Source organism: Colletotrichum aenigma, assembly GCF_013390185.1.
Source record: "Colletotrichum aenigma strain Cg56 chromosome Unknown KSG_Cg56_contig09, whole genome shotgun sequence".
Classification (NCBI taxonomy): domain Eukaryota; kingdom Fungi; phylum Ascomycota; class Sordariomycetes; order Glomerellales; family Glomerellaceae; genus Colletotrichum; species Colletotrichum aenigma.
Window position 1 is genome coordinate 373,391 of NW_023500915.1, and position 14,718 is coordinate 388,108.

At 52.8% G+C, this 14,718-nt stretch overlaps 4 protein-coding genes across 4 annotated transcripts; 1 reads left to right on the forward strand and 3 right to left on the reverse strand.

The window, feature by feature from the left end:
* Window positions 1–290: 290 nt before the first annotated feature.
* On the reverse strand, window positions 291–4,171 carry RPB2 (DNA-directed RNA polymerase II subunit RPB2; the record flags this gene model as incomplete). Its single annotated transcript, XM_037328085.1, has 3 exons — window positions 291–453; window positions 504–1,732; window positions 1,784–4,171. The coding sequence occupies 3 exons, from the start codon at window positions 4,169–4,171 to the stop codon at window positions 291–293; spliced, it is 3,780 nt and encodes a 1,259-aa protein (XP_037173062.1).
* Window positions 4,172–5,954: 1,783 nt separating this feature from the next.
* BNA2-0 (Indoleamine 2,3-dioxygenase) lies at window positions 5,955–7,460 on the reverse strand (the record flags this gene model as incomplete). The annotated part of the gene is made up of 1 exon (XM_037328086.1): window positions 5,955–7,460. One exon carries the CDS (start codon window positions 7,458–7,460, stop codon window positions 5,955–5,957), a length of 1,506 nt encoding a protein of 501 aa, XP_037173063.1.
* A 1,803-nt stretch (window positions 7,461–9,263) lies between these two features.
* Window positions 9,264–11,113, forward strand: Tsg101 (Tumor susceptibility gene 101 protein; the record flags this gene model as incomplete). The annotated part of the gene is made up of 4 exons (XM_037328087.1): window positions 9,264–9,314; window positions 9,377–9,464; window positions 9,534–9,772; window positions 9,836–11,113. 4 exons carry the CDS (start codon window positions 9,264–9,266, stop codon window positions 11,111–11,113), a joined length of 1,656 nt encoding a protein of 551 aa, XP_037173064.1.
* A 990-nt stretch (window positions 11,114–12,103) lies between these two features.
* Window positions 12,104–13,739, reverse strand: CGCA056_v012844 (uncharacterized protein; the record flags this gene model as incomplete). Its single annotated transcript, XM_037328088.1, has 3 exons — window positions 12,104–12,232; window positions 12,292–13,097; window positions 13,157–13,739. The coding sequence occupies 3 exons, from the start codon at window positions 13,737–13,739 to the stop codon at window positions 12,104–12,106; spliced, it is 1,518 nt and encodes a 505-aa protein (XP_037173421.1).
* Window positions 13,740–14,718: the final 979 nt, after the last annotated feature.

Below are 14,718 nucleotides of genomic sequence, written 5' to 3' on the forward strand. Positions count from 1 at the left end.
TCACATTATGTACTATATCTCTTTATCTTCCCATTTGCACCAAAAATGCTCAGGGTCCAGGCAGTAATGATATCTTGTTTTTTTTATGTCCCGTTTGTAGTACAAATCGTTAGTACAAAACCATATGAGGGCTGAATTGCCAGTCTGTCGTCCGCCAAGAATTCGGAACGGGGCCCTCCAATGACACCAACCCATCAAGACGCCGAATGCAACCAACCACTGCGCTTCCCAACCTGAGAAGTCTTCTCACGTTCATCAACATGCCACACCACCATAGAAAGCCCTTTGTTTTACCGAATGGACACACCCGATCTGTTGGTGAACATGCGCGCTGCAATGTTCATGGATTGCAGTTCCTGGAAGAGCAGCTTGGCCGCGTAGGGAATATGGATTTGTGCAATCTTGGTCTTATTCTTGCAGGGTCGGCACTCGAATGACTGCTTCGAAAGGTTTCTGTTTCAAGTAAGCATGACATCTTAAGCTTTCGTGAGGGAGCAACTTACGCAATGGGTGTCATCAATCCGCAAATCTCGCATACGTGGACTCGGAAAGCATCGGAAACTTCGAATAATCTTTCCTTAAGGAAAGACGCAGCACCGTGTGCAATCATGCAATCACGCTCCATCTCGCCGAACCGCAGACCACCATCACGAGCACGACCTTCGACTGGCTGTCTAGTCATAATCTGGACTGGACCACGCGCACGAGCGTGAATTTTGTCGTCGACCATGTGACGCAAGCGCTGATAGTAGGTCGGGCCAAAGAAGACTTGAGCACGCAACTTTCTGCCCGTATGGCCCTGGTACATGATCTCAAAGCCTCTTGATTGGTAGCCTTGGTCACGAAGAAGTTGTGAAACCGAGTCGACGGTCACGTCCGTAAATGGTGTGGCGTCGCCCTCCATGCCTTTCAAGGTTGACACCTTGCTTAGCAGACACTCGATCAAATGAGCAATAGTCATACGGGAGGGGATAGCGTGGGGGTTGATGATGATGTCGGGGGTGATGCCCTCAGCGGTGAAGGGCATGTCCTCTTGGCGATAAGTGACACCGATCGTACCCTTCTGACCATGGCGGGACGCAAACTTGTCACCAATCTGAGGAATCTTGGTAGTCCTGACACGGACCTTGACGTAGCGGAGACCATCCTGGTTGGTCGTAATAATGACCGAGTCCACAATGCCGTTCTCTGTACTGCGAAGAGGCGTCGATGCGTCACGCTTGACATGCTGTGTTGTTTTCTGGCCTAACTCCTGATTGTCAGGGTTGATTGGGGACGTCTTGCCGATGATGATGTCCTCTCCAGAAACACGGACACCCGGTGCAACAATACCATCGTCGTCGAGCTTATCGTAGGTACCGTGCTTCAAACGGAGGGTGTCGCTCCTGAACGGCTTCTCAAATTGCTCGACCAAGTTGATACCAACGCGCTTTTCGCAGTCCGTGTAGGACCTGAAGAAGAGACTCCTGAACAGGCCACGGTCGATGCTGCTCTGATTCATAATCACGGAATCTTCCTGGTTGTAGCCCGAGTAGCAAGCAATGGCGACGATGGCATTTTGACCGGCAGGAAGCTCTCGGAACTTCAAGAATTCCATAGAGCGGGTCGTGGCGAGCGGCTTCTGAGGATAGTACAGGATGTTTGCCATCGTGTCCATCCTGCGAGAATAGTTTGTCAGGAAAAAGCCCATGGCTTGCTTTCCCATGGCCGATTGATAGGTATTACGAGGAGACTAGGATATTGTTAGTGCGCCCACATGCAGCTGCTTAGACCTGCAACGTACCTGATTGTGATCAGGGAAGGGAATGATGCTGGCACAGATACCCAGCAGCATACTGGGGTGAATTTCGCAATGCGTGTACATGTGCGTCGTTGGGTTGATCTTTGTCTTCAGTCGCCGGTTTCGGTCGTCCGCGTTATCTTCTTCAATGACTTGTCCCTGTTTCTGCAGTCGGTATATCTCCAAGTCCTCGGGCGTCATACAGATCATGGCCGTCTCTTCTTCTTCCGCGTCGAGATATTCAATGACTCCGCTATGGGCCAACGTTTCCCATGTGATCTTGTCGTTTGGATTATCGGGCGGGTTTTCTTGTTGATCACGCATCTCGTTGACTGTTCCTTTCTGCAAAACCAGGGAGCCCTGAGGGACGATACCTGTCGGACTTTGTTCCACGACGAACACCGGTCTCATCACTCGACCAGCATCCGAAAAAATTTTGAACTCGCGGTCTCGAATGTCACGTACCAGAGAGACCTCGTGGGAAATGACGTTTCGTCGACGAGTTCCCTGGACATCCGGTACGAGAATTCTAGGGTCCTGGTGAACTCCCACCCACACTCCGTTGAGAAAAACCTTGGTGGCGTTGGGGTATCTCAGTGGCTCATACTCTTCAAGCACTTCCATGCCTCGTTGAATCATGTAGTCAATGATGGGCTCGGCGGGTGTGCCGACACTGACATAGCACATGAGCGAAAGATTCTTCACTAGACCACAAGCTTGTCCTTCGGGCGTTTCGGCGGGACAAACCAGACCCCAGTGAGTATTGTGGAGTTGTCGTGGCTTTGCCAGCTTGCCATCACGGCCGATGGGGGTGTTCGTACGACGCAAATGAGAGAGGGTAGATGCGAAAGTGTAGCGATTCAACACCTGAGACACACCGGCCGTTGAGCTTGCAGCCTTCTTCTGGTCTCCCCAGTTACCCGTGGCCAAAGAATACTTCAATCCATTGGACAGAGTTTGGGGTTTGACACCGAGCGTCAGGCTGAACTGTCGGTTGGATTCAACACAACGCTTGAGGTGGCCTGAAAGCTCCTGGTTCATGCGGCGAACGATATTGCGGAACAATTTGGCAAGCAGAGGACCAGCAAGATCGAGACGCTTCTTGCCAAAATGATCGCGGTCGTCAGTGTCGCGTCGTCCAAGAGCGCATTGAAGCAATTTGTGAACCATATAGCCCAAAAAGAAGGCCTTGCGGGTTTCGCTACCCTCGCTTTGGGAGATGTGCGGCAGAGTCTCCTTTTGCAAAATGTCCTTCGCCGTCCTCACACGCTTCTCGCGCGGAATGTTATGGTTACTTCCTCGCTTACCGATGAAGTCGAGAGCAACCTCCCTGTCCTGAATGCAAAAGGCCTCCTCAATGCAGGGTCGCAGCATCTCGAGCATCTGGCTGTCATTTCGATCATAGCAAATATGATTTAGAATATCCTCATCGGACACCACTCCCAGCGCTCGAAAGACAATAGCGATTGGCAGATCGGACTTGACGTAAGGGAGACTGCAGTGAATGGTCTGACCATATCCGCCCTTCGCAGCGTCTCCCTTGCTGTAAAGCTTCAACATCATGCTCGAAATGAGGCGTGAACCCTTCTCAAGTGCACTGCGAATCTCGGCAGTGTACGAATAGGGACTTGGCTGGGCTTTCTTGAAAACTTGGACGATATTTGCCGCAGATCGCTCTTGGGCAATAAGAACCTTCTCACTGCCGTTGATGATGAAATAGCCACCTTGGTCGTACGGACATTCGTTCAGCATGAAGAGATCGTCCTCCTGCTCACTACTCAAGTGACAAATCTTTGACTTCACCATGATGGGCATACGCCCGATGAAGATCATGTCCTTCATATCGTCGGACTTGTTCTTGTCTGCACCGTAGTCCTCTCCACTCTCCTCTTCCTCCCATTCGAGCTTGGTGGGATGCTCACCAGTGTTGGCAAGCTCTTCTTGTTGTTCTTCGTCGAGCTCGTTCAGTGGTATGGGCTTCTCGACCGCAATAGATACCTTCTTCGTAATTTTGACGTACAGAGGGCTGGCATAAGTGAGGTTTCGGTCGCGACATTCGTACGGCAGAAGGGTCGTGACCTTGCCATCAGCTTCGGTGATGGACGGCCGCGAGACCATGACGGTCCCAAACTTGACCTCATATCGGCGAAGGGCAATAACCTTGTCGCTGTCCGACATAGGATTCGGTTGGTCGAGGGTGATTTGTGAATACTCATCGATGAGTTCTTGAACAGTGGAAGATGTAAATTCGTCGAAGGAGTCCACCTGCTGCGAAACCAAACCCTTGGACTCGAAGAATGATGAGATCACCGTCCAACAATCCTCGGGAGTGATGCTTTCATCTTCCTCGACGTAGCCATCGTAGTCGTATTCGTCGTATGCGTCAGCCATGTTGGCGGAGTGTGAAGGTATTTCGGGGAATGATCTTTTGAGATTGCTTTCGTAGGGTAGGGGGCAGGCCGTATGTAGCACTCCGATGCTGAAGTGATTTGGTGACGGATGCGCGACGGTTGGGTGTACGGAGGCGGCAGGAACGTTGGTGGTGAGGCAAAGGACGAGGTCCAACCGGGCGATATTTGAAGAAAGCGACTCGAGACTTGCTTGGTGCCGGGGTTGCGATCGATCCGAAAAGAGGAGCGAAAGGGAGTCGACGGTGATTAAGAATCACGACACAGAGCCCAGGCGAATTTGCCTCCCTCGCACAGCAGGAGCATTCGCAAGCCGGGGGACGAAAGACAAGTCCGAACGTTCGCGAATCAAGTGCTTCAAGGGCGTGTGAGTACGATGGATCGCGACGCAGGCGGGTTGTGGTCGTTGTTATTTCGTTGTTGGTCGAGACAGAGCAAGAGCAGCCTCGCTGGGTGGTGTTTTTTTTTTTCAGTCTCGTCGCAGGCAGAAGACGTTGATGGGTAGCCTCAAAGTCCTCAGAACGCGGTAGGGGGCGCGCTAGTCTTTTTCAGGACTAGGTAGCCGACTTTACTGCTACTGAGGCAGGCACTGTCGCCACCCAGTGAGCTACCTACCTACCTTATGTAGGGGTCCACAAGAGCTGCTCCTCAGTCACGTGGCTTACCTGACTCAGATACCTGCGTGTACAACAAGTCTTGACCGCCGCCATCCGAGATGCCAGGCTCTTCTGATGCTGAGAGGCCTGATTAGACCGGTAGAAGATTGGCGTCATGATTTACTTTTCCTTAGATTCGTGAGTGCTCACTCGCGACTAGAATGACTTCCGTGTCGACTTCCAACTCGAGAGTGACTATGAGAGCGAAATGGTTACCCGTAACTGTACTGCCCAATGAAGAATCGGGGCTTTCAATGGTCTATCAATGACCGCATAAATTTGAACGAGTGTTGGTCAGATCATCCCTTGGTCATTATGTCAAAGCCATTTCAAGCAGGTTTTTACCAGTGTCAGTCGACCAAAAAGTCATACTTTCACCTCACTCTCCCCCCGTGTACATGTGACGCTGTTACAAAGTATTGGCATCAAGATCGTTCCGCGCTGTTGTGGTGCCTGGATGTGGAATAGGACCGGCCACATAGATGCATAAGCGAATGTAGGCAGTTTCGAGCTTTTCGATGTTACGGACTGTGAGAGAAGCTGCTGCCCATTCCGGATAAGTATGGCAGGTATTCATAGTTTGTATGTTATTCCTAGTGCACTCAGCACAATATGTAGGTAGAATTCTGCGTTATCCTTTTTGGCAATACAAGGGCTCCGTCAGTGGTCGAAATGAGTATTCGAACGTCACAAGCTTCGATGCTTTTGTTCCATATCTGGCCTGGCTGGCCGGCCACAACAAGGTGTTTGTTTCAGTCGCAACAAGATCTGTGGGGGCCTGCTTAGCCCAAAGCCATGCAAGAGTCTCCAGAAATTTGACAGTGTCCGCCAACAGAAACAAATGTGCTTCTCTCCGCACTCTTTACTCGCAACGTCATCCGGCACTGTTGTTAGCAAAAAGGATATCTGGCATCGCATAGACTTCATGGGCAAGTGTAACGAGCACGGAAAGACCAGGTCACCACGATACACCTCACAGTCTCGGCGTTAGAGGATAATGCGACAAGTATAACATGAATTCAAGTCCTCAAGAGGTACTACGTAAACCTAGCCATGGCAACGCGTTGGGTTTCACGCCAACTGTTGTCTTCGGCGAGGCAGTCAGTCATGTTAGTAGTGACAAATGCCGCCAATATCATCATCGACAGTCCAGGTACCGGCCAGACCGCTGACCTCAACTTCGACGCCAGGACCGGGCAAGTCTGACTTGCCCAGGAAGAAGTCTCCCTTGCCTTCCGGCTTGTCCGTTCTCTTCATGAAGCGGCGAGTCCATTCCTCGATGGCCGGCTCACCAGTCTCATCTCGCGCCTGTTTCAAGAACGGGATGAGTGCGGTCCCGCCAGTGCCTGTCAATTTCTTATTCTTCCCGGTAGCTTCCAGGTTGTTTCCCTGAGCATTAGATTGGCGCTGCCGCGAAGCGACGGCCAAGTTCATTCGCTGGCGTGCGGCCTCAGGGCTTCTCGACCTGCTTCGGGCGCGCACCTCTCGCGAGGGTAGAATGATATAGCGAGTGACGATGGCAATGTGCTTATCACGGAACGCACTCAGCATTGCCAGGCAAGCATCATACGCCAGACAAAGCTGACGATCCTGTTTGTGGCTTTCGACAAACTCGCGGATATTGGCGACACCGGCGACATCCTTGAGAAAGCGTGCATGCGGGCCTGGCATATAGCGACGCATTTCCATGATGAAGTTGTGCTGCGGAACAGGAGCTCGAGACTCACGCTCCGACTCGGAGAAGGGATCACGCTTCTCGCCGGTCGGACGATGGTCAACTCCAAGGATGACGTCAAAGAACTGAATGAGACTGCTCTGTGCATTGCTACCGCCGCTGTACTGGCGATAATCCTCCTTGTCGGAGCCGTCGGCGTAGTTGACACCGTCTGGAAGCCCAGCCTCAGCCATGTTTTTGCTGCCTGCGAGAAAGATTCGGATGCGATTGTAGAAAATGTTGGGATCGCAGCTTTCATGCATGCGCTGCAAGATATTGGTCAAATCTGTCATGCGTTCCGCAAAAGCACGCAGGCTATGAGTGACGGTGGCAGCATCTTCTTGGCGAGCGGCAGCAACAGCATCCAGCATGAGCGGGATGATTGGAGCCCCGCGAGCTTCAATAGCCACGGAGACAAGGTAGAACCAGGATTCATCGAGCGAACCGGTGAAGGTGTTCAGGGTGGCTAGGTTCTCGAGATTATCGATGTCTTCGTCGACGAAAAGAGGCTTGAAGTTCCACAGACAGAGGGCAGCGTAGGTGGCTACGGGAGGTAGCTCCAGATGATTGGAAATCCCAAGGAGCGGGATGGTAATGGCCGGGGGCAGCTGGTCGCATGGTTCATCGCCACCCCAAACATACGCGTGTGCCATGAAGCACAGAAGGGAGTAGGCTCTCCGCCATTCTGCGTCATGTTCCAGACCGATGGTGGAGAGGACTGGCAAGCGATCGACAACCGGGCGAAGGCGACGGCTTAGAACCAGAGCTTGAAGGTTGGTAACAACTGCCTCCCACTTATTATAGTAGGGATCCGGCAGTCGGGTCAACGGCAGAACGTCTGGAAGGAATCCATGTTTTGGCGAGATTCCGTAATCGGACAAGACGGGGATGGGTGGAAGCATAATGAATGCCGGCGCTTAGCTATCAGGTGTAGGAGAGATGGAAGTGTGGTAGAAGCTGACTGAGTTAACGTCGTAGGCTCAGAGTCAACAAATTGAGTGTTGAGAAAGCTGCGCGGCTTATCTGGAGGCACAATGTAAAGTTGATGGTGGCGTGTTTTCGAGACAGTATTTTAACCAGGTCCTGACGCAAGGAGTATCCAGATAATGGCTCTGGAATACTCCTCAGCCGTGCGAAAGATCCTTGGTGTTGCGAGCATTCAATCGGGCAACGGATTGGGATTACAAAGACGTCTGGGAAGTAGCAGAGAGATCGAACTTGGGGAGTGGGAATGTAAGAAAGGAAAGAAGAGTTGCGAGAGAAGACGTTTATTAATGCGCGCAACAGTCCCCGTTCTGTTGAGTGGGATTGGTCGGAGGAAGGAGGGAAGGATGGAGGGAAAAAAAAAAAAAAAAAAAAAAGGGGGCCAGGGTCTTCCCTCGAGACCACAACTGACTGGCAGCATCCATGGTACGTACACTAAAACACTGTCTTGGAGAGGTAAGTCATTAGCTTAGGCTGAGTGATTTACACATGACATTTTTGTTACCTTGGGAGGGGCTGGCGCTCGAGGTGAAACGTAGGCGGTACATTGTGTACATTTTGCGGATTAGCGGGGTACATTCGGCAACGTCTGATCGCAGACGTGGGATTGCGGCAAGTTGGCAATGCAGCAAAGCAAGCATAAGTGGGTTACATGTTGACTTTGGAGCGCAGTTAGCAGATGAAATGGTGGCTACGACTCCTGCCAACCAGATCCCATTCTGCCTGGGCTTCTCTTAGCTTACAAACCAAGAAGGGACATTGTTCGGGATTTACCGTAGCGCACTGGACCTGCCTTAGCAACTAAAGCATTCAAAGGGGCGGAAGGATTGGAGAAGGGGTAAAGAGCAGGAACATATGAGAAAGCAGTCGCAACCGGGACCACCGGACAATCGAAAGTGGAAGAATTCCAACTCATCGAAGTTGTGCATCCATCCGCATCGTCCGATGCTTGCATGACCCGACCACTATCCAGCTTTACCTTGGTGCCTCCGAGGCCGGCCGGTCCAGCGGGTGTTCCATAGTCCATCAAGTACCTATCTTCCACCGGTGTTAACGTCATTAGAACAACGCCCCGTTCCAAGTTAGATTTGCTGCTGTTGGTTTTTCTATGAAGGAGGCATTACAGGCAATTATAGTCATAAGTTAATTTCAGAAGACTGAACATAGACTTCAATCTTGGTAGCACTTAGACACAGGGAATAAGAGCGAAGTTATTCCACCGCGTCGGGTCCACATCCGATACGTCGTCCATCAAGGTCCCAAAGGCAGCAAGGATCTCTGCAACAGAGCTGGGTAGTATTAGGTAAGGCGCCTAAGGTGCCCCCTCCCCCTACGCTTGTCCACTTCCAGGTTACCTTAGAGGACCTGCGAACACTCGGTACCTTACCTTACCTTACCTACGGAGCTGAACTGCGTCATCTCTCCCCCGATCCCGGGCAAGGTCAATATCGGAATCTCCCAACGACCACCTGCCACTGCTTCCTTCCGCCCCCCTCCGCCCCCCTCCGCCCTACCTGTCCGCCGCCCCCATCCCCGACCGCCGACCGTCGACCGTCTGTTCCGGCCGTCTCAACACGCCTCGCGGTGCACTCGCACCGCTGCATCCGACCCCGTGCTACCGACATGCATTGTCACCGTTCGCATTCCCCCGCTGCCCCCGCTCTTCGCGCTGCCTGAACACTTTCGTTTCTGCTGCCAGATCTCTCCTTCAGAACATCACCATGCCTGTTCAACAGCATGTTCTGAACTGGCTCTATAGTGTTCTCACAAGCGTACACGACGCCTTGTCCCCTCTCGTTCCCCGTCATGTCTTTGCTAACCCGTTCCATCACAGGAGTACCATGACGTAAACCGCACATACAACGATGTCGCCCAAGCTCTGTCGCAGTACCCATCGCTGTCACCGCGAACCGATGTTCACAGTATGACCCCTCTACTCCTCCTTTGTCGCCTCGTCGGCCTCACACAATCGATTCTGACACCGCATCCAGCTTTCGATACCGGCATCTCCGCCCTTCTTCTCCACCTCACAGGCACAGTACCGGTCATCTTCAGAGGCACGACATATCGATTCCCCATCTCAGTATGGGTTCCTCACGCATATCCCCGAGAGGCCCCTTTGGTCTACGTGACCCCCACCGAGTCCATGATGGTTCGTCCTGGCCAACACGTAGATCCTCAAGGCCAGGTCTATCACCCTTACCTGGTGGGCTGGTCCGCGTTCTGGGATGTATGTGTATCCATCCTTCCTGCTCGCCTACCCTCCCAGCCTTTCTGACACTTTCCCCTCCAGAAATCTACCATTCTTGACTTCCTAGCGATCCTCCGAGATATATTTGCCAAGGAGCCCCCCGTCATTGCTCGTCCCCAAGGAAGGCAGCCGCCTCCCGTTTTTGCCTCTCCTTCGCAGTCTCACGGCCAAACACCACCGCCCGTTCCCCCACTGCCGCCAGACCTACCTTCTCATGCAACCCTTCGTCCGACGACGCAGACGCCCGTGAGCAATCCACATCCTCCTCCACCACCGCCCAAACCGTCTGGCACTGGGCCACCTTATCGCAGCCCTCCGCCTCCTTTGGATGCTAGAAGTGGCCCTCCTCTTCCACCGCTACCACCGGGCGTTGACCGCACAGTTCTCCACGGAAAGCAGCCGGAGCAGCCCCAGAGCCAAGGCTATTCTCGCTATGATTCTGCACCACCTCTACCGCCAGCCGCCATCCCTCAACACCCGCACCATGCTGTGGCGCCGTCTCCGCGATCAACGGGCGAGCTCCCACCTCGGCCCCCGCAGCAGACACGCCCTGACGTGAACCAAAGCCAGTCATCCCTTTCGGATAATCGGTATTCTGCACCCGTCCCGCCTCCTTCGCAGCCCGCCCAGCAGTATGGTGGGCCTCCCCCGGGCTGGCAACCGGCTCCCGGACAATACCAACCGCTGCCGCAACAGCACCCACAACAGCAACCGCCACTGCAGCAGCAAGCGCTCAAGGCGGCACCCCCTCCCGATCTGCTCGATGAACCTCTCACCCTCAGCATTCCGTCTCCATCCTCTGTATCCGCGCCACCAATTCCTCCAAACCCGGAAAAGGACGCACTTTTGCATCGGCTGGCTCAAACGCTCCATTCTCTACGCCAACGGAGTCGCCAGCAGAACGAGAACAGCATGGCAGGCCTTCAAGCGCAACGCACAGCCATGCTGAACGCCTTCTCAACACTCCAGTCCGAGATGGGCACTATCAGCCAGACATCAGCCCTGCTTCAGTCTAACGCAAATATCCTCGTTGATGCTTTACGGAAGGCCGACACCGTTATCGAAGGCTCCGCTCGTCAAACGGCCCCGGATATTGATGAGTTGCTAGTAGCTCCCACCATTGTAGCCAACCAGCTGTACAATCTTGTGGCTGAAGAAAAGGCTATAGGCGATACCATATTTGTGTTAGGCCGTGCTGTTGAGCGTGGTCGTATATCACCTGCAGTTTTTGCCAAGACAACTCGCTCTTTAGCAAGAGAGTGGTATTTGAAGAAAGCACTGGTGCGCAAGATAGGAAAAGGGATGGGACTAGCAGCATAGCTAGACTATAGTGCTTCTGTCCCTGCATCAAATATAATTTTGACGCCTGTCGTCACGAAACGCACCAAAGACACTGATCCCCCCGCCCCCAACTCGTTTGGTGCCTCCCCCATTCAAGCAGTAATGATGCCGCACATCGACTTCCAAGAGCGCAAACACCACAAAATCCTCTTGGTAGTTCCTACGGACCCATCTCACTTGGAGGCGCGTTACTGCCAGTCCAATATGTAATACACCCATAGGCGATCTCCTGCCCAATTTAGAAATGCCTGAATATGCATGCGTTGTGTCGCTCCAGCTCTGTCGATGCTACCCGTCTCCTCATCAAGATTGATCGCGTTCTGCATCTCATCCACTGATGGGGATCATCTGCTTAGGAAGACCCCATTCAGTCTTGGCTACGACGAGTTTCTCCACGGGCTCCGCGGGTCATCCTCCCTCATTGGTGTTTCATTGTACGTTAACCTCACGTCCTATCTTGAACCGCAAACCGGGCGAGCGGGTATCTCAGCCGAGATGCAGGTTGTCTCGATGATCGGTCCCGTTGTGCATGCTGGGAGATTTCCCAAATGCTCCTTGCATGGAACGCTTTTGAGGTTCGAAATCTCTACCTCGCCGTCTTGTTCTGTGGCTATTGCAGGCATGCTCTTTCGCGCAGGAAGGTCTGGCTGCCATGCTCTCGTCGAATTCAGGCTTGCAGCAGAGATCAACGTCTCGTCTTGGGCACTTTTGGCCATTTTTGGGAGCCAAGAGCCGAGCCTGCGACCCGTAGTATTTTCCCCTTCCTGTGGTCGAGGAGTCGTCGGCAGGCCTGGAGAAGCGGCGATCGAGCCATGCCTGTCTTCGTGCTTGTCGAGGCTATCAGCTGGCTTTCTTTTGTCCCAAGATGCTGATAGTTTCCTCCAAACCTCCCGACCTTGCTTGAAACCTAGGCTTTCGAATTCGAATCGCCGACTAACAGGACGTCTCTCTGGGTACTCTTCTCTGTCGTCATTGCGCGCAGGAGTCAACTGTAATTTCCTCGGTGTTCCCCGTTTCGGTTCCGATATTTCGAACCTGGAGCGAGAGAGCGACTCGAAGGCGCTGATATGATCTTTCAGCGAGGATCGCGTCGAATCTCTGGAGACCCGGGCACTCTGATATTCTCGCAAATACCGCGGTGGGTCAGGCGAATCAACCATGAAACCCAGCCTGAATTCGCGATCGTAGTCGAATGAATGATTTGGCGCAGGAGAACGATTAATGGACTGGTTTCTCTGTGGTCCAGTGTGGCGGCGCTTCAGGCGCAAGTTGAGTTGCAGCTCGTCATCTTCCTTGGCAGTCATGTTCAAGAGATTCCGTAGATTAGTGACCCGGCTCTGGACAGTCTTCATCACCGTTCCCCTGAAGTTGGGATACGTGACCGCGGTGGCGTTGCCTATGGTGTTGAATTCCGCTTCTCTGCGGGCTTGGTGAGGGGCGTGGATCTGGGCTCGGAAGGGTTGTTCTACTGATCCTGGACACTGTAATACAACGTCGTTTTCCCACCCCTCCCCTGACTCCTGATTTGATCGAATATTCGGACTGGGAGGCAGCTCTAGCTGTTCCTTCGACGAATGCAGGCTGACCTCGCGCGAAAACAGTGCATCGATAGCACCAAACAGCTTGCTCCTTGGCTTGATTGCTGTGGTTGCCTTCGATCTGCTTCTTGGAGCCTCACTGCTGTGCATAAGAAGCGGATCGTGGCCGCCGGCTTGTACATCTACTGTAGCTGCGGTTTGTTCCCTTGAATTTGTCGAGGCTGGATGGTTTGTATTTTGAAGTCCAGTTTGAATCCCAATCTGGGATTTCGAGGCTTCCGAGAGGCTGTCTGACTCCATTGCTGTGGTCCAATATGTCTTGGATCGCCGTAGTTTCATTGTCAATGGCGGGCTTGACCCCGAGAGGCTAGTGCCATACAGGTTGAAAGGCATGCTTGCAGACTTGCTAGGCATAGTATGACACCCTACGCCCGTGTCAGTAAATGATATCGTCTTCCAAAGCATGGAAATTGGATTATCTTACCCGTCCGAGACTCAAAAATCTGCCGCCTCTCTGCTACAATGTTGTGTATACTCCCCGTCGCAATCCCTCCCGCGGTGCTTGGCCCTTTGTCCCTGGATCTTGTGTTGACCATTGTAGAAGTGGAAGTATCTTGCATCCACTGTCTCTCCCGATAATGATTATGCCGTTCAGGGGCGGATATTTCGCCAGACGAGAACTGGCTAGACTCCAGACTTGCATCCATGCTCTCGCCCATCATGTGCTTCGAATGACGTCGAGGTATCTTGCGAGGCGTTCTGGGACCTGCCTTTACAGTAGTCGATATCTCAGGCTTCTCCAGGTTGGTCATAGCCTCCAGAATCTCGAACTTGGACACAATAGCAGCAAGACCACAAGCTGGCGAGATCTTGGATGACTTTACTTCGCCGCCATACTCCGCAGGCACCATGTATAGTTGGCTATGATGTTCGTTTGATAGTCGAGGTGCATGCGTGTCCCTGCTCCTGGGAGACAGTCGAAGGGGTGCGGGCCTCAGATCATGGCCAACCTCTTCGGTTTCCTGGTTCCTTGTCTGAACGAACGGGACCTTAGGTTCTCCATTCATTGTAGCCAAGGTTCTGGGGCAAGTCGGGCAGTCAAAGATGCGGCAGGTAGTTTTGGGGGCTTCACAAGTCCATTGGACTGGATAGTATGCCGGAGTTCAGAAAGCATAATCCAAGGAGGTGTCGCGTGTCGGCCGCATCGGCGACTCGCCATCTCCTCCTTCCGCGACAGATCTTAACCCTCTTTCGGACCTTCCAGTCGTGGCTGGGCGCTCAGTGAGGCAAGAGCAAATGTTCTCACCTATTGATAAATGGAAGGACAGATCTTGCTGTTGCTGAACGCTAGCTGGGTTGCGTAGGTAATAAAGTAGACGGCATCCTTCTTAATACTCAATGGAATAAAGTAGTAGATACCCAACGACTTCCTGTGATGGAAAATCGCAAACATTTGTTCGTCAAGCGTGTTGAAAGTGCCCGCTGCCTCCTCCAGGCCTGGCCATATCCAGGTTTGTCTGTAATCACACTCGTTCCTCGTGGAGTTCAACGATTCGGTTGACGCGGATCATTCCCTTCTCGCAGTCTTCGATGCGCTGCAACTCGGCATCAATCGGATCGACCGAGTCACCCCGGTAACCCGAGCGTGACGATTCTATATGCGAGTTGACAACGCCCCCTTGTGCGCTTCCATGGTGGTTGAAAAGGCCGCTCGTAGAGCACAGCCTCAAGGGTGTATTGGAACATGTGCAACAGCTTCTCTGGCCTTCGGCTTGCGATGTGTTGCTTGAGATACGAGAAGCAACCAGGGTTCCCAGTGGCAGAAACACAACCACAGACGTGTACGTGACAGAAGCCGACTCAAAATTAGTCCAATGACCCCATTCTAGTGCGGCAAAGACTGCTGTCTCGGCATGTCAGCAGGTTCTCTGGGTAGTTGTGGGATACGACGGGTTACTTGAAATGGCGACCCTCGGAGCTAGCTTACCTGGGATCATCATGAGAAGACCATTCGTTATCACCAACACCTCCATTGCGTTCAGTCCG